Below are 20,685 nucleotides of genomic sequence, written 5' to 3' on the forward strand. Positions count from 1 at the left end.
AGAGAGAGAGAGAGAGAGAGAGAGAGAGAGAGAGAGAGAGAGAGAGAAAGGGTGAGAGTGCCAGGTAGAGAGGTGTACGTACGGTAGGTTACACGCGTAGGTAGGTATTTACGTGCCTATCCGATGTAGGTAGACACTTGCCTCTCGGGAGGAGCGAGAGGAGATCTCGACGCACCTTGCCGTCCTCCTCCAGGGACGAGGAAAAGAGGAAGAAGGTATTATCGGTGGTGCGAGGGATGGAAAAAAGGACAGGATGAGAGAAAACGAGAAGGGAAAAGGGCAGGGAGCAAGAGAGCCAGCACTGATAGAGCGTAACTGACTTCTTGGCCGGTGCATATTACCGGGCTGTTAGAGGGCGGAGCTGGCTGATGAGTTAGCAACGTATTGACTTTATAATAATCACGTTAGCCGGTCCACCGCGATCCCTTGGTATTACGCGGTGGTTCGCGCGGATTCATATACTGGGTGATACTCGCTGTTCCGCGACTGTAGTCGAGTTCGTGGAAAATGAGGAATACGACTGTTGTGACGTGAGGTACGGGTTGGGTATCGTGGTGATGCTGTATCGAGATCCAGCGAAACGTGGACCACTTGATAACGATTGTCCAAAGAAATGTCTATGCTCAATATTAGGGAATAGGGTTTAAGCTCTTGTTTGTTTGCTTTTTTATTGTATAAGAGTACGTAATCTGTTTTACATTTATTATTGCACCTATTGCTACCTAAGTCCAGTCTAGAGTTGTGAATTAATGCCAAATTTTAATATGCGCCCTTGTGGTATTTAACACGTTGAACGACACGTCATCCATATATGGGTGACAGTTATTTTCACTGAAGAACTAGAAATACTTGAATCTCAGTGAAATTACAAAAATAAGTACCACGATAAATGTTTGATTATGTAGTCTCCAATAGTCTGTAAATAAAATTTAATTGAAGGGTTAAAAATAGCGTTTTAACCGAACCTCGCCTCCTTAGGACAATAGCCAGCGCCTTATACGTACACCCTTCCATATCCACTCGATAAAGTCATTAAACGAATAAATAAATAAAATTGTGGTAAAGATCCGATGGGAGTTTGTCGATGAAATCATTTGGCCCGTAATGGGTCCCCACTTGGTTCAGCACTGCCGTTTAAGGTGTACACCGCGGGCGTTTTTTCGGTACGTCATAAATCTTCAACGGACTCTTCGGACGTTACCGAGCTGCTGAGAAATCGCGACTCTATAAATCAACGCCGGGAAGAAATCGAATCCGGGAATACCTGAGACATCGTTGAGGCCCCATCATGTCAACGCCGTCTGGCTCGCCTGAGTTATCGCGAAATCGTTCCTCGATTCGTGTGAAACCGAATCGAGGGTTTCAAGACTCGGTGATCAGCATTTGTGACATTGTAGATCCATGTTGGAGAAAACGTAGACTGACACAAGTGTACTATATCTTCTCTAGGGGAGGGAAAACTTCTACAATTGGAAGACTGCACGGATAGATTTCTCGTAGTATATTTTCGTGTACAGTCGAGTTCGTGAATGGTCTAAGGGTCAAGTTCCAAACCGAGAAGTCATTGAAAATTCGCTTCCATCAAATGCCAATAGTGGTCAATATATTGTACGATGTATTTTAAATGTTTCGAAGAGGGAGCTAGGTTCTCTTGAGTGACGATTGGAAGGAGCATGAGAGAATTAATTTAATTTCCTGAAAATTGTTTCAGTCTAACCTTCTTATTCAAATGGCAAAGTGATTAAGTAGCTCAGAAGGAAACAAGTTCATTGACACCTCGCTAATAGAGTCTTCACTTCAACTAGGCTCAACTAAAATATAAAATTTGTTTTTCAGGCCGACGACTTGATATTGCGTTACTGTTATCTAGGAGTGTTATTTAACGTGTTGAGTTACTCTTTCACATGATAGATCATGTGAAATCCCTTTTATTAGCTAATAGATGTAGTTGCATGTCTGTCCTAGATCCACAGCCTAGCTGACATATATCACTTCACACTTCTTAAGAGAAAACTGTAGGAAAATGGCAAATGACATCTTCTTAACCCTTTGCGCCCGAGAGGTGATGACTCTTGGTCACCACGAGGTTCGACGCAGTAAATCAACCAGCAATTATGTTAAATTTCATTGGAACTCGAAGAGTCAATAAAATGATTATCAAAGGGCCAAGGGTGACATGATTTTCTAATCTCAAATTAGATGAATGGTTAATTTACCGTATTTTCGAATTCGAGATTTCTAGAATTTACTACTTTCGTGAACTACATCGTACCTCCTTTTGAAACACATCCGTCAGCTACAGGTAAGTCGCTAATGTAGATATTGCAGATGCTTGAGAATCATTTCCCTTTCTCCTCTCAATCGCTGAATACTATACGCGTGATTCACAGCGCAACCAAAAAAATAAAATGCTCTTCTACTTCTCCACTCCCCTGCTCCTTAATTAGTAGTTCGGTTGATACTCTACGAGTTCTCTTTGGACACCGACAGGAGCGAAAGCGCGGTATGACGCGGAGGTCGGTTACGTATTCGCGCGCATCCGCCAGGATGAAAGGAAGCCTAAATAGAGCAACGGAGTTGCAAGCGCGATTTATCCGTTCAGCGTTTTTCTTTCTTTGGGCTAAGTGGGACGACTTGGCAATTTTTCCAGGCTTTCGCGCGTTAATTGCAGACCTCGTGCGGCCCTCTTCGGTCACCGATGGTAAAATCGCGCCACCTTGCTGAAATAGAGTCATTACGCATGCATACCGACGATACCGACGGAATAACGGCGGTGTTAAACGAGACAAGAAAATAATTGATCCTCCGCCTGAGACTTTTTACCGGCTCATTATTAATACCCCCTTCGCGACGGCGATCTTAATAGCTTGGCTGGATAACGCGGGTTTCTTCAGGAGAGCTAATCTGCATCCATGGAGTACCTGTCGTCGCGAGTATGAGCCCACCGCGACATATACGATTTTCCCTGAAGGGCGATGCAATCTTCTGTTAGTCATCAGAAACGCTGTCTAGGTATCTGCATCATGGATGAGGGGGCTAATCAGCAAATGAACAAAAGGAAACCTTTCGATTGTAAAAGTCATTCGGATTTTTTATAAGCTGGCACATTTCATGAAGGATTATAAATCTAGTTAAATACAGGGTGGAGCAATAACTATTAACGCCTCAGATGTCTTCGAAATTATAAGTTTCACAGAAATATTTGGTAAAATAAAATTGCACGAAGGGGCCATCCGGTGGCGATAATAGTTTTCTTGCAGGTGAAGGTACTTTGGACATTTGAAGGCTACCTCCATTTTTTTTTAATGAATCGGTACGTTTTGGCTTCCTTATCAAGATAGAGGATTTTAAAACCAGTTCAATGACCTAGTACATAAGTATAAATGAATTGCTTCTAAGCGAATCATATATTAATAGATGTTCTCTTCGTATTTCTTTCGCCAGCCTAGGTTAAAGGAATTGTTAGCAAGTCGCCACTGTGATCACTATTTTAAATTGAGGCTGATATAAAAGAAGATTCCATTGAATTATGGAATACTTCTATTTGTCGTTTCATTAGAAGTTGAATAAACCTTTAGAACCTCTCCAGACATTTAATATTGGACAGTCGACGTAGCAACGCATTTGTGAGAATTGTTTGATTTAACCAAACCACATTTCAATAGTCCACGTATTATGTATCCACAGAGACGAGAGAAAAATGAGAGACAACGTAACAACAGCTTCCCTCACTTTAGTTCAGAAGCAGGCTTATGCTCTGTATCCCAAACACGAGTATTATTACAATGAACATATTCTCTACTTTTTATCTCTGCATTTTACCATCAACCTGTTTCTTCACGGTTCAACGATTCGAAACACGCAGCAACCGTTCCTGTACCAACTATAAAATTCTCTCTGAAGAGAAATCTTCTATTACGCTTAAGTCCCACTGCATCATTTATATCATTTTCTTTTCAATATACAAACGAATTATCTATTGAACACATTGATCTAAAAATTTGTCAGAAAAGTTCTCAGGTTCTGATCTGTTAACCTAAGATTAATTATAGATCCCACGAGGTGCTATACTTTCATGGACGAAAATTGAGTGCTAGAGAAAGGGTTTGAGATTACATCGGTTGGACGACAAAGTTGCAAATTGCTTTTGTATCGCCCGGTACACTCGCGGCTGGGGCCCCCGTAACGGTCAGCGGCGTAGTGCTGACCCCCAATCTCACCTCAATTTGCCTACACGCCGCCATTTGCGTCAGCGAGAACGCCGAGCGGCCTATCTAAAATTATGATCTCAAAAAATACCCACGGTTGGTGTGGCGAGCTGTACGCTGCGAGCTCGAGTCGGCCAGCGCACGTCCCGCCGGCGTAATCGATTAATTATGGTAAATCGCGCGTTATTATAAATTTTAGAGGTAATTGGTACCCTTTTTAGACGCGGGCCTCGCGAATCGACGAACGAACCTTAGGAAACCGATTTTGCATGCTTGACGATTGGTACTCAATTCCCAGGGTGATCCTTTAATTATTTATTTAGGTCTGTTGACAATTTGTGGTACATTTTTTAATTTTACTTTCACGTATGCAGTTTTATTTTCATTTTTTCAGAGTTATCCTGTAGTTATATTACTATTCGATAAAATTATCGATTTTATGGTCTTACTACTTGGAGTTAGGCATTCATTTTTATGGAGGAAGTGTTTTGCTTGTTTACAAAATTAATGGTGAATGTTCGATGTTCCAGAAATGCAATTAACTTTGTAATAAAGATTGGACATTTCTGAATTGTGGAAGGTACGAAACGCGTAGAGAGATTAAAAGAAAATATAACTACCTTCATTAGTTTAACTTACATTAATATGGATAAGATACCATAAAACATTTCTCTCGTGTTACTCTAACTGTAAAAAGAAACTTAGCCTTGCAATTATAGAATATTTGTCAACGATGAAAGTAATTGGCGAAAATGCACGTGTAATCATTCCTGACGATTGACGCAGACTTTCCAAGGAATTATTAATTTTTCATACGGAATCGCAGCCTCGACTTCTTCCGGAAGAACGCGAACAATGCGGCTGGGGTTTCTTCGAATTGTCCACAGAGAGAATGCGATCGACTATAGGAGGAGGAAATTGCAGTTCACCTGCGAGCGATGAAAGAGATTGAATCCGTTTGTCGAAAAACTGGGTCGTGTTTCTTTTTCGATATACTTTTTAGTTTGTTCACGGAATGCTTTAGGAAAACATGAATTACGAGGGGAACGAACGTTCGTTTGCCTCTGATACCGAATGCATTCAGACTTATGATCATGGATAGTTCGATTGATCGATTGACTTTTGTTATTTTCATGATTCATTTTATGAATATTTCTTAAGGGAGTACTTCACTGCAAAAATTTAAAAAATCAATTCCGTCTCCGTTTAATAAATGAATTGAAAAACTGTTTCTTGAATTTCAACTTCATGAAACAGTTTGATTAAAAACAATTACGTCGGCTTGCTGTACCTCCAATTTAATCTATTTTTCTATACAAAAAATTGAATATTAAACTTCTGTTTATAGAAATTCCTTTGCAAATCACCTATTCCTTAAAAATTAGCCCAACAACATTTTTCTCTAATTTGCCTATTCCTTTCTTGATTAAGCGTTAAATATCCTCGATGTCAACTAATAACGCCATTGACAAGATCTTAGACCCGCCGACCAATCATCAACGTGTTCTAACCGAAGCTGGCTGCTTTAGTGCAGGCTTATTAACTCTTCAATTAACTCACCGGTTCCTGAACACCGAGCTCGCGGACTGTCGAAACCCGCTACCGTTTATAGGCCGATGCTAATTTGTGGCGAGCAGCTGCTTTCGTCGAACGAATCCACGCGACCGCCTCGAGCTTTTTGCGCTCGCTTCGAAACGACGTCTTTCCTGCTTATTAAAGGGGGTCATCAATTATCGGCGCGTATTTCATTTTTTTCCCCACGCCGTTGATCGACGATCGCGCGTGAAAAATAATCGAGAACGACCCGCGTAAACGCATGATTTATTGGGTGACACTATTCGGGGAGGGCTTGCTCGTATTCATAGTTGAAACTTAAGCTATCGTATTTGTTTTGCAATATCATTTAAGAGAGGTAAAGCGTGAGCACTATTCTTCTAAATTAAAGAAAATGTGAATGAAATCGGTTTTGCAATTGGAATTGGTTGCTCTACGCCAAAATAAAAATAATTGTTGGGGGGATAAACTGACTATAAGACAAAAATTAAGTTTTACGTTTATCATAATCATTTGTTTGAGATGCATAAATTACACGAGTACATTGATTATGTTCTCATACTTTTAACTTTAAGGTTTGTATTTAAATTTTGCAAACTCTTCATATCGCTTATTATTTAATAATTTCATTATCTTAATTAAAACTCTTTACCTTATATTATTATTTCACCCTTTTATTTCGCATTGATCCACAAATAATAATGACACAAAACATAATTCACTTTCGGCAACCAGTCGAACGACCCCACTTATTCAGGAAGTGTGCTCCATAGCAAGGTAACAGGAAATTATTTGAAAAATGACTCGTGTAACATACGTTTCAATAACTGCTCGAGTCACGGTTGCAATACTATTTTTAATTGATCCTTCGAGCGTTCTCGCTGCGCAAGAACGCGGATATACGCCCGAAGAGGGTTTTCAACAGTTTGAAACAATTCCTGCAGCCATAAAACTCGGGCGCGGGTTCGGTCCCTATAAATCTGTGCGCTTAACTGCGCGACGATAAATCACGCAACTTATATGAGAACGCGACTATACGCGGATCGTAGACTGCGAAACTCGTCGCGTAGATCTCTCCCTTCGATTCGTTGGAAATTCCCGCGCAAGTAATCGACCCACGAGGACGGGCTTCTTGGTGCGACAGCGACGCCATCGGGGGATATTTCCGTGCTGGCAAGACGCGGCCAGTTAAATCAGAATTCAATTTGAACGACGTTCGAGCAGGGAGATCCCCGTAGAAGATACGAAATATTCATGGCGAGAATACTTTATCGTTGTTATTCTTAGACCGCGGCATACGGTCCTCCATAAGTATGGAGCAAGTGCAAACGTTTCGTTCGTTTTCGCACCGCCCCCAAGTCGACGAAGAAATGTTTTTTGAAATTGGCTGAAAAAGAAAAGCATCTCCTCGACTTTCCAGAGCGATCTGTGCATAATTTGTAATCTAATTTAGAGTTTCTTTGTTCATTTGATGTTCGTCCTTCGCAGAAACAATTAATTTCAGATGAAGCGATTACGTGCACGACATAAAAAAGTTTTGTGCGATATTAAAGACATGTCTTTGTGTAGAAATATTCAAACTTTGTAGTTAACACATAGTACATTCAGAAAAATTGTTTAATTAGAAAGGAATTTTTTATTGTACGAACAATACATCCGCGTGGTACGTCATACAGTTTGAACGAGTCTCTTCAAATCAAATATGATATGTAAATTTAATTTCCTAAATTACATCTAACATTTAAATATTTACTACACTCTGGAGAGTCCAAAAAGTCTAAAATAATTTTATCTCCACTTTCAAAATGTAGATACAGATTATTAGTATCGAATTAATTAAGAAAAATGATCGATGTGCGTCAAACGTTGCATTTTGTACGATTTCGACACAGATAATAACGCGGTTGAAGCTGTAAGAAATATTTGTGTCGTTTGTGGGAAAGGTATTGTGGATGAAGAAACTCGTCGAGTAAAATTTCGTAACAGGTATACATCGATGGAAAATCAATTCCCTGAGTCTAACAATGGAGTGTGCGTGTTAGATCGAGCTGGAGATGCATTAATAACAATTTGCAGCGATACGTTGGGTACATGTATAGACAGAATTTTTGCTCTCGTCCGATACATTGATAGGCACAATTTACATTGGTCGATCATGGTTCTTTACCACTAACAAGCCTAGGGAATTGCATTGATGAATAATGTATTATTAAACTATCGCACACAATAGCATGAGAAAAGACCTTCCCCAAGTAGAAGCTCTTGTTTCCATTAGTCATAGGGTAGAACACTTACTATATTTTTATTCTATGAGAAATGAGCAAATATTTGTTCACATTTTATTCATTGTTCGAAATTTGTACTTAGGCAAGAATTTTGCTCGTCTCTGATATTTGACGACTTCAAGAGTGAATTGTTTGTAGAAGTGGCTTCAAAGTCCGCGAGCATCCTTAGCCCTTCGCGAGAGGAGCATTGACATGCCGCGACGCAGCTCGCCCTGATCGATTTAGCGCCAAATGTCGCCGTGTTTTACACGCGGCAATAATGGTCGAAATCTATGTAGCCAATATTTCAAGCCACCCTTTCTCGCGTCCCTCGCCAACGTATATGAAACCGTCCTATACACCGACGACGCGTAGCCTCGGTTATTGGCTCGCATATGGGCGCTGCTCGATATTTCAAACTGCACGGTAAAATGGAGATACCAACTGCCCCGTACAAACTACAATTTATTCCGTATGAAACCAGCAGAAAAATTACGCGAAAGTCGTCTAAACGTTATACAAAGTGCGATGCAACTCCCATCTCGCGATCAGTCGTAAACATTGTATTACTCGTACCTGTAAAACATCAGTCTAACCTCAGCGTCCTGCATGAAACTTTCTATAGTTTCTTTTTAACCTGTTAACTCATTTCCACCTTCCAAAAATACTTCAACTTTCTAAGGATTTAACGAAAGTGTAGGATCTTCTATTATAATATTAATGTAACTGTTAATAATTAATGTAACTATTGTCAAAAATTAATTTTTAGTTATTTCAGCTAACAGATATAACGATATAGAAAAATGTTTCACGATTACTGTGTTCGATGAATACTTATTCTGAACCGTGATTCTTATTAATATTTAATCGAAGACTAAATGCTAGTACATGCATTGTAAATATTCAATTAATTCGGAGATGTACATATTTAATGCATTTTAAAGTTTCAGATCATTATACCAATGTTTTTCGAGAAAGCAATATTTCCGCACATGAAAAGTTGAGAATAAAATTTAAATAAGTAATCGTGAGAAATTTGTCAATATTTTAATATCTGTTGATTAGACCAACTAAATATTAATTTCTGACAATAGTTAAATTAATTATTAACAATACTTATTATTTAAACAATGATGGGGAATAGGAGTTTGCTATAATATTTATGTTTCGCGAATTATTTCCTCGATGGATCCAACGAGCCTCGAATCGACCTGTCACGCGGTTGTTCGCCCTTCCCCTTCACTACTTCGATAGCGAGCCGCGACCCTTGACACAGGTATACAAGGGGTGAGAACTCATTCTTCGACGATCCATCGGTCGATATGGATCTCGCGATCGCGTGTCCGCGTCTCGCGTCTCGCGTTCCTCCTACCTTTGTTTGTGTAGTTTCCCGTAGTTATCGTCGCTTGGTATTGGTTGTGGGTATCTTAGTTTGGTTTGGGTAGTTTTAAGGCATGTACGTATGAGAGTCTGTCCTCTGCCAAGAAATTATTAATCAACTTGTTTTGTTTGTTCGTAAGTCCATATTGGGCTCGTAACATCGTGCTCCATTTCGGTCACTATTGCAACTGTGTAACTGGAGAGAAAGGTCGGTTGCCGTCCTCCTGGTGGATCTGTATTCGAGAGAAAGACAATCGGCTCCTCCGAATCGGTCCTCTACTTTCTGCATCACGTTTAGTGTAGTCCCAGGCTCCCGACGTAGTGCAGTAAGTCCAAAGCGCAGTGAGACGGATACAAGTCGTGTCCTATAGTGGCTCCCAACGGGATGCAGGGTGTGGAGGACTGGTTCGGAGGCGTCGGTCGTCTTCCTCTCGAGTCCAGATCCATCAAGAGGAAACGGGACTGACTCAGTAAGTCCAGTTTCATGGTCGCGTCGTGTCGCGATTTAGCTTCACCCCTCTTAGTTCAAATAATTATTTGGCAGAGTCAGACTTGGACTTTGGAAATCAAAGGGACTTTGTTTTCTTTGATTTCCACGGTTTCGTACTTTTAGTATTAAACTCGTCGACTCTATGTAAGGGTATGCATCTATGTATGTATACTCTATGTAGAGGGAGATCGAAGGAACTTTGATTCCTTCTATCTCCGGGTCTCCAGCCGCAGCAACCTCCACGTGGTGAGAGCTGGTAATCGGTATTATTCGTAACGAACAATCCTTCGTCGCGAATAATATCGAGAGCTAATGGCTGCGAACTTGTAAAGTTTAAAGTGTAAAGTGTAAAGTGAGACTAGTTTTAGATTTACAGGGACAACATCAACAGCCGAGGCTGGTACTAGTGGTCCGTAAAAGAACGAAGTATCCAGTATATTAGTTTCCAGAAAAATTCATTTTTATAAATTATGTATTAACATTGATACATTTTTATTGCAAAATGTTAATCAATTATCACGACAATTTGTGTTTTTAAATTACAGATCAAACTACAACATACGTATTTTCTGAAATGTTGTTTTCTTGCATTATAAAATTATCCTATTTGTAATGTACTTACATTCTGTGCGAAATGGAACCCTTAAACCCGTATAATCTAAGAGATTTTTCGAGATTAAGATCGAGATCGTAGAAATCTCGTCTTGTCTCGTGCGCATCACTAATAACGAGGCTTCGAATTGCGAAATAGTAAAAGACTTTTCGATTTCATCTTACTAGAGGAACCAATCCTGAAAGTTTCCAGTCACTATACCATTCCGGTATTTTCTTTTTCTGTTTACTAAACTGATAACTATAAACAAATAGCTTTCTACATAGAGAAATCGATATGTACCAATATGATTTCGATAAACCTTGATCACCATTTGGACAACCATAGTTGTACTCGATCCATATCTGCACGATAATATTCTCAAAGTCTCTAAGTAAACCAGCGTCAGTTTCCGAGAAATACGAGTAGCTGAAATCGTCGGCTCGCGTTTTTACTTCGTGTAATACCATCCATTATAAAAGTAAGCAGAATTTGATTAACATGCAAACGAGCCACGCCGCGGTTACGTTCTTGCGCATATTTCTTGCTTCGATGTCCGTCCAGTCGTAACACGTAGACACGCAAAATAATTCGCTCGGGTTGGCCGAATAAACGGAATTTAAATACCTCGGAGGGAAGAGGCAGTTCCCGAGGAAAAGAATGATAGTCCCTAGGGAGAGATACATCCGAGAGGAACGGGCAAGAAAGGATCCTTCCGTAACCGGGACGCGTAATTTACACGCGACGAGACTACGTTACACAGTTCACCGACTTCGAAGATTACTTTTTAAGAGCCGCTTGTCCGCAATCCTTCTTCTTTCGTTTCTCGTTCGCTCGTCTGTCGCGCGCGACCCGTTATATCCCTACGTGTATGTTATATACATCGCTACGTCGAGCAAACAACCGACAATTAATTGATTCGGGTCGCTTCACGTCGAATCGATCACTTTTAGTCCTCGATGCCAGCCATTCTCATCAAATCGACCTGTGTTGCAGTCTATCTAAGCACGGGAGGTTTAAATCATCGACCTGATGTTTTAACACGATTCAATCGTAAAAATGGTTTTTCGACAGGACAGTGTTTAGGATTGAAACAGATAAAATTAATATCCGTATGTTTAACAATTGTAAAAATAAAAATTTTTTTGCGAAGATAGGTTTTGATGAAAGTTGACGAAAAGTACCAGCTTTAAGAGTCTCTATTTTCCTAACAGTATCGAAATGAGTAAACTGATGACTTGAACCCTAGCTTTTTTTACGCGAAATGAAACATTTTTCAGTTTCATTATTAAGACACTGGAGTTTATTAGTATAGCTTCTAAGAGTTTCGTTCCAGTTATCCGTAACGGAGAACATCATGCATCCATCAAACAAGAAAAATTACATTTACCTCAAATAGGACAAATACCAAAATATTCACACGAGTATAAGAAGCACGTAGAAGATATTAATAGTACACTCCCTCCCTCCTTCCTCGAAACAGTTTTAATTGATCCTGTGATTAATCGTTCGACCTTCGACTATATATCCTGGACGGTCGTGGATCTATTAAAGGCCTGACGCAGCCTCCCGAGCCGAAAGGATCATCGCATGGACACATGTCCGTGGGAGCCACTGGGTCCGCAACATCGTAGGGTGCTATCCCTCCTCATTCTTCAAAAATCGACCAGTGCATATGTCGACGCAAGAAACATAATGTTATCAAGCTGTCCAGAAGAGAGGCCATCGTCGGAGAAGGACGAAATCCTTGGGGGACCGTGTGCCCGCTCTCGCCCGCTTCGTCCTTATTGATATACCGAATAAACACACTTGGCAGCTAGGCAGAATAGCTTTACGAGGCAAATAGACTTGGAAGGACCGCGCTTTCCTACGCGTATCCTTTCTTAAAGTGGAAACGACCGTCGTAACTACTTTCTTCCACGATTTTTCGTCCTTTGAGGGACGATTAGAAATATTCATCCAGTGTCGAGTAGTGATTTTTATATATTCATGATATACACAAACTGTACTAGTTAAATGTACTGTTAAATGTATTGTGAAAATGAAAACAAGTTTTCAACTAAAAATTCCAGATAATTATTTTATTGACTTACATATATATGCCTTGCATCTATTTCACTATTGTTTGATTTTTCATAGCACAGAGATTATATTTTATCGAAATGTACATCAATAACTCCCTGAAACGATATATCTGTAAAGGAGATCCGGGAACAATAAATATTAATCTATCTATCTATCAACTTATATTTAGAGCCCCACTTTAACCTTCCAGATCGTAATACTCATGACGTAATATTTTTCCTCGACGTGCTGCAAGTGACCAACGATAAGAGAAACAAATTGTTATGTCCTTCCAATGGTTCTCCGCGGCTATCATTATTCCAATATTTGGATTCCGCGCCCCCGAACAAATGCCTGCTTAACCTTTGCAACATTATATCGCCCGTTCTATTCATCGCAGAAAACTTTGAGGATCTAACATCTATTCTTGAAAAATGACTCTTGCAAAATTTTGCGTAGCCTCAAAACTGCAGAAATATAAACTTTACTCCTTGTTTCTTATCTCTGAGGTCTCTATGAAATAATTTCTGTTGGAATAATTCAACCTTTAATTTTACTACATAAATAAATGTATTGAGAATATATGTACAATGTATGTATACTGCAGAATAAGAAGCGAGAAAATTTAGAATATGGCGTGCTCTCTCAAGAGCTATTGAGAATCGTTGCTAGCAAGAAATACTAGCTAAAAAGCTAGAAATACTTTCTAACTTTTATTAACAATGTTTATCTGTTAGTCTCGATTAGTTAGCTCATTCGTGACATTTAGAAATAAAATCATTACTTTCAATTAATAAAATTAGCATTTTATTCCTTTATTATACCCCCATTTCCAATCATTTCTGTCAAATGAAATACGTCAGATTCGCACGAAAATGTGGTATGATTTTCACTTTCAATTATTGCATTTTTCAAATCGCTGGGGACCAACCCATTTGACCCCTATCGATCGTCGGAGCGTTAGCGCATCCAGTCCAGTCGTCGGCTCGACGGTAAATAAAGATGGGTAGTTTTTCCCATCAGCGTATACACACGCAACCCAGCGTGTGTGCTCTTGGTCCAGACGGTTTTAAATTCCGCGAGTCAAAGCGATGTTTGACATGGAAATGCCCCGAACGATGCATTAAACATGCCGGCGCGGAGTGCTTCCTGTCTTTTCCACGGAAAAGAGCAAGAGACCAGCCTCCATCCCTTCGTCGACCGTATTGCCAGTCGAAAGAGGCCCGATCAGGCCCCCCTCGCGCTATTGTTCGAGCAATGTTTATTTAAGCAAACGAAAGGAGCCGTTCCACGAACCGAATCCGCCTTCCTGGACGTTCCAGCTTCGGTCTCGAATCGATAGTCGATGCCATGCCGCGCTCTTCGCGCCACGACGGCGAATTTTCACATAATACTCGCCGAAATTAACAGTCTCGTAATTTAATTTTAATTTATTTCCTTGCTAATCGTTTTTTACTTTCTATTAAATATACGAGTGAAAATGAACGGGGTTCGACGAGCGTTAAATACGGTGGTGTTTTGTTCTAGATCTAGGGCGAATGAATATCCTTTACATCCATTATCTATTTTTCTCGTAAAAATATCAATTTATGTTTTGATAGAAAACCATTGACAATAAAATAAATCTAAATTACAGGATCAATTATAAGAATAAGAGTGAAAAGGGAACTGTAAAAATTGATAAGAACTTGCTTAGAACTTAAAAGCTAAGTTACTCACACTTACCGAAAATGAATAATTCATTATTTATCATAGAGGTATAAATTTGAAATGCTTGACACCGATATTCTCATCAGAGAAGATATAATATCAGGAGATATTTGAACGTGTCAGACCGAAAATAAACCACAAACTATTTCAAAGGTATTCTAATTTTTATGAAAACCTCTTTATTCAACTTTGCATGGGTAATTTTGTAAATTAATTATACGAAACAGGTTTGGAAAACTGAAACTTTGTTGACTGCTCGCTACGATTTTCCAAAGATACCGCATGCGTCAAACGATGACTTCCGGACGGCTTTCCAACTAACGACGTTCAATTACCCTTCTAATCGCTCGATAGATTGTTGGAAACGCTGGTTCAAGTCTGATCGTATTTTTAGAAACGAGTCACGAGTCACGAATCGAAATCACGGCACGATAAAAAGTGAGATTTCGAGGAGCGATTATCTCTGATAGCATCTTGACAGCGTTTTTGGATTCGTCTTTGATTGATTTACGATTGGAACGTAAAATTCTTCAACTCATCAAACATTAGGTTACTGCCTTATCAACATTCGGGATTATTCTAAATATTAAGGCACATCGAAGCTAGAATATGTTAAGGTTATAAAACAGGTAAAAATCTATGCTCTAAAAATTGTAAAGCTGTCTCCACAAATTATAACGCCTAAAATATCTACTATAACGCGTTAACAAAATTCAGACAGGGTAGTTAGATATCACTAAATATATCTACAAAAGATCTAATTTATTTTCTTTAAACACTCCGTTAAAAGAAATTCTGATAAATTCCTTAAATAATGGTCTTTATAATATCACTCTTGAGATATAGTAATTCAGTATTAATGTCGCCTCGGAACTGTATTTTGATGATTCCTCGCGCAAATTATAAATCAAGAGGATACATTGAAATTCACGGTGCGACAACCACGCGCAAAAACGGTAATTGTCATCGGTTGCCATTACCAGTTTAAGAAGAAAACAGCAAAATTGACGAGCGTCGCGAATCAGAGAATCGTGATTGGCGGAGTCACGTTTTGTCGAGGGTCGGAAGCACGCACCTGCGAGGGGCAATTTCACCGGACCTTCCCGTAAAAGGAACTTCCCTCATTGTCCGGCAAATGACATCAAGCTTATTGCATTATTTAAAGAGGCCTCGCCTTAAGGCCGTTTTAAGCTACCGACCCTCACTTTTCCACACTGTTTACACTGCCCTCGCGTCGAGGACCTTTCGCCAAACTTGCAATCTCCGCGTGCACCGTGAATAAATTTATAACATCTGCAAGCAAGGAGAACAGAAAAATGTTTCCTCTTGCTTAAGTGTCTTTTATAATATCAGATGATCCTAGAATGCCAGGGAAATTATTCATTACAATTTTTTCTATTAATGTACGTCGAGGTTTCAAAGCTAGTTTTGGGCCTCTTTTAGAGTAATCTGGTATTAAAATAATTTGTTGGTATTTTCTAATATTTACCCAACACTTAGATATTTGAAAAGTGAGTACTGAGTTAAACATCACGAATGTTTCTGTTCCAGGACCATTCAAGAAAATTTCATCACTTCAGAGTAATCTGGCATCAAAATAATTTGTTTGGCCATTTTCTAATCTTCTCCCAGCATTTAGATATTTCAAAAGCGAGTACTGATTTAAACGTCACGAGTGTTTTTGTTTCAGGACCATTCTTGTTACTGCTAACAAAAAATATCATTTCTTCAGAGTAATCTGGTATCAAAATAATTTTTTTGGCTATTTTCTAATATTCTCCCACCGCTTAGATATTTCAAAAGTGAGTACTGCAAGCAAGGACTGATTTAAACATCACGAGTGTTTCTCTTTCAGGACCATTCTATTTACTGTTTACAAAAATTTGTATCCGGGTTGATAATAAAAATTATAACTAAATTTTGGTACTCACCAGGTGAAATTCCAAGTTTAACGTGGAGGTTGCTGGGGCTTCTATGATCAGGCGTGGTCACGGGGGCGGCTGTGGGTGGTGACATGTGGGGGTGTGCCGGTGTTCCGCCACCTGTCGTCGTCGTGGTAGTCGTGGTGGCGCAGGGATTCAGAGGTGAGGTCCTCTTGAAGGATTCGGTCCGCCACGCGACCTCGTTATCGCCTATCCAAACTTTACCTGTGGAAAAAAATGAGCATGGTTAATCAAGGAGTAACACCAGCATCTCTGAATTTTATTTATTCGGATTCTACCCATCTTAGTTTTTATCCGACCTCCGTAACTCGATCCTAATTTAGGAAATTGTTGACGCAATGAATTCGTATAATAAAATAAAACTATGACACTGAATACTTTATTTTATTCTAAATTCCTCTGTTCACCTATAGACCCGTATTTATGAATTTATAAACATTTCTTAGACCCTTAAGAAATTCCCTAACCCAGAGTAAGTGTTTGAGGAACGAAAGTACACGACGAGAAATTATTTCTACAGGCGCAGCGTTATCGAGGCTGGATCAAATTGCAAAAGAAGTCCCCGAAACAAATTCCCCGTCCCTCTTGTGTATTAATATAACGCGCGTTGGGGTCTTTGTGTCTGCGCAGAAAATAGCTTCTCCCCCTTCGCGAGCTTGCGTAATTAGCAACCCTCCGAATCCCCTATTCCTGCCAGTTTTCCCGGCTTTCCCTCGTTTCCCTTAATTTCTGGGAACAATGCCTGCCTCTGGATGTTGCTCCACGCTGCAGTGTCTAATTACAACGGGGCACAGACCGTTTCCGAACCCGTCACCCTCTTCTACAGGGTGTATCGAATTCTTCTGAACCCGAGACGCGAAAATCATTTACTAATGGAAAGAATAAAACAATGCTTTCGAAAAAGTTACAACAGTGCATAGAAAAGGAAATCTTGTAATTTGACCACGAGGATTGCTTCCTACCCTTTCTTGCTCCGACAAGATACAACTCACAAACTCACGCTTACTTTCATTTTACTCGCAGAAAATAAAGTTAACCCCCTGTGGGCTTGTGTCACATGCTAATATACCAACATTTTACCGAATAATTTTAGTTTTTTTCACAAATTGACGAATATGTCTTAATTATATGTAGTATCCGCGCCTTCCATACCCAACAATAAAGAGTCAAAACGAGAACACGAAACGTAGGGTACGGGATTGATCGCGTAAGTAAAGCGGTCGACTGTGGATCCGAGATCGTGGGTTGAAATCTCCGTGCTTTATTTTTCCTTTAGACTCCTACATATATAATATATAAAATAACCAATAACAAATGCAGAACAAATATTCGGCCCATAGTTAAATAGAAAGATGGAATAAAGTTCATCATCCCCCGGGTCCCATGGTCGAATCTCGGGAAATTCGCGTTTCCCAGACACCCCGTACGTGGCGACGGAAACATGCGATCACGGTATCACCCCCGCGTGCGTGAGACGTGAGTCAGCCTCGGTATTATTTGCTTGATGAATGATTTAGTCGGAGAGACTTAGCCCAGGCTCGATCCCGTCTCTCTCCGATCGGCATCTCGCACCCCGTCTCCTCTCTCGTTCGTTAACGAGGGCGGAGGAAGAAGAAACGCTGGCGACGGAGACGGGAGAACGGTCGAGGAAGTTCACAGAGCGAAGGGAAACAAAGAGAGGGTGGATACCGGAGACTTTCGCGGCGGGAGGCTGAGGAAGCGAGAGGAAACGTTTACAGAGAGATGCACAAGCGAGAGGGGAGGCAGCGGGGCCGAAGAAAGTGTAGCTGGCGCTAACTAAGGGCGTCGGCTAATCAATATCATCAGAGAATGGCCGCTGACCTCCTCCGTCCGAGCGGTGCGGTGGACCCTCCATTGTACCGTATGCCAACTTCGACCAGGCTTCGCGTGGCTGAAGAAACGACTCTTGGCTGGAGCAGTCTCGTTGCGGTGCTTATCAGATTGTCCTTCGGCGTGGGTTAATTATTCCTAGCTTTGCGACGTCGATGAATAGATGCTGCGTCGTTTGGGAGGTTCGAGACGATTTATGGTAGAGCTGCTTGGTATGTTTCTACGATGAAATTTTCTTTTAGAGGTGTTAAACGTGTCACGTTATTTCATCTTTCATCGGATACGAATTATTTTTTGCTCGAGACCTCGCTGATCATATTTAGAAGCATACATCGTGAAGCTTCATGGATTTGTATTAGAGTTGCTTGTCATGGTGTTTCTTAACTCTTTCTTTGAATGATATTGGGTTCTTTATTCTGGACAATATCAAATCATCCTATAAGTTCGTGTCATAAGTTATGTTTATATTTAATACAAAAGTACAGAAATTGTATAGAGGCAATATAATGACTTTGATAAAAATGTGAGAAAAGAATGTAAAAATACAGGGTGGTTACATTTCGTGTGGGATGTCTTATGACCTCTTCTCTGACTGTTCAAACTTTGGAAATGCCCACCTCCCCCTCCCGTCCTCAGTAGCTTTCTATCTTTTAATCGTGATATTTCAAGTGTATCTTAAAATAAATCGTAAGGCCGTCACGCGTGCACGCTCGGCAAGCAACGAGGAACGAATTTCAGCGAAAAATGATTATTCAGAATTAGTTGGAATTCTTCGGCGCCTGCCATATCTATAATTCCTCTCTAATTAATAGTAACGGCCATAAACGCCGGGTAATTGGACGGTTCTCTTCGCTCCGCGGTCATCTGAGTGAACGAGAGTAACGATCACTCGCGGTATCTCTGAATATTAATTATTCCTGACGTTGTTGAGCAATAATTGATCACCCCTGGCAATTATTTATCGTTGAGCAACGCGTTCGCCGTAGGTACTCGTTCACCCGTGAAACTACGTTTACTATCGAGCACTCGAATCGGCTTCGATTATCGTGCAATCGTTACGTGAAATAAATACGCTGCTCTGAAAGTTTGAAAAATATACTTTCTTTTGAATAATTTGGCTGTACTCATAGGACAAATGAGAAAATCAATCTGGCTCTGAAATTTCAATTTATATCGATTGATTTTATAGAAGCTGTGGATCGTTTTCGATCCTCGCAATTAGATCCTTTTCTGCGTCATAGGTGATTAGAAGAAATACACCCTCGATCATAAATATGTGGACACGTACTATCTTCAATGAATAATTAATATACACCGTAAATTATTACTGTACAACTTTTGTTGCTAAATTCTATATTGGATGTGTATTTAACAACATTTAATAATATTAAATGTTTTGAGTGCCAAATTAAATTTTATAATGAAACTATGGCATCGTTTAGATAAAAAAATTCAGAAAGAATGTTCAATACATCAAAAATATTTATGACATAAATATTACAAAATAAATGAGACAATATTACTTCGTATACAATGAAGAGATTAATAGTATCCAAGTTTGGTAAAATAAATTTCAGCATTATCTAGTTATCCCTATAGTTTTTTATCATTACTATTAATAAAATATATTCGCTAATGTAACATAAATATCTCGAAACATAAATGATATAATTGATATTAATATATTCGGAACTTTTTATGAGTTAATTGTTTTTCTATTAAGGAAGTAAGGATGTCTACATACTTCTGAGTGGGGATGTATATAGCAATGCATATAAAATTGAATAATTTCTATTCTTGATAATAGCCAGAGTTGTGTACTATTGATAACTATTAATTCTAATTTTCTCTGGATTACAGTAACTATTTACATCTCGAAAATTAATAAGTGTCGCGATATTAAAGCTGGTCCAGATTACATTTTCGAGGGGGTCCGCCAGCCCAGAGGCTTGTCTCCAGGCCACAATTCCAGATCCACGGCATGGAACGACGGTTCCTTTAATCTCGCAGTGTTTGCATGCTTCCCCGGCTCCTTTCTGCCAGACAAACGGAACCACCCCTAGTGGGGAGACGGAATCGACGTGCCCTCGCGTGCACATCCCGGAAAATTCAATTACCTTTCGCCTCGCGAGAATCGCGTCACGCGCCCGGTTGTTCGCGATCGCCTATTGGTAAAATGAGTCCTCCAATTACGGAAATTTGCCGACCCACATTTGTACCTCCACTTACCTCAATCTAAACATATCCTACTAGTATACATATTCACTTATTGAATAAAATTCACTTTCCTACAATTTTTCTTTTCATTGAGAAGTTCATCAAACATATTTGATACATTCTTTTTAACTGCCGCTTTCACTGAAACAATAAGACTGTATCTATGTCTACGGTCGATAGAGTGAATCTTTGTTTATGGAGATTGGTGGTCATTAGGCGTATGGAACGCTGAAGAAAATCCGCGATTATTAAACTCGTACTGGTGTGGAAAGTCGATGTGTAAACACGAGATCAAACGGCGCCATTACCCGCGAGAGTGAAAGCGTTTCCGGTCTCGCGGATTTTAGTATCCTAGCGCAATATGGCGGATGTCTGACTCCTCCACAATTGGATCTTAAATGCTACGACATTA

At 39.9% G+C, this 20,685-nt stretch overlaps 1 protein-coding gene across 1 annotated transcript in view; it reads right to left on the reverse strand.

Annotated features, from left to right (window-relative positions):
* The window catches only part of LOC128889736 (POU domain, class 2, transcription factor 1-like), a 200,111-nt gene that overhangs the window by 72,711 nt on the left and 106,715 nt on the right, over positions 1-20,685 (reverse strand). The window contains exon 3 of the mRNA XM_054147656.1: positions 16,194-16,409. Within this exon, the coding sequence (XP_054003631.1) occupies positions 16,194-16,409 (216 nt within the window). The remainder of the gene's footprint in view (positions 1-16,193; positions 16,410-20,685) is intronic.

This window comes from Hylaeus anthracinus, unplaced genomic scaffold (genome assembly GCF_026225885.1).
Source record: "Hylaeus anthracinus isolate JK02 unplaced genomic scaffold, UHH_iyHylAnth1.0_haploid 11997, whole genome shotgun sequence".
Taxonomy (NCBI): Eukaryota; Metazoa; Arthropoda; class Insecta; order Hymenoptera; family Colletidae; genus Hylaeus; species Hylaeus anthracinus.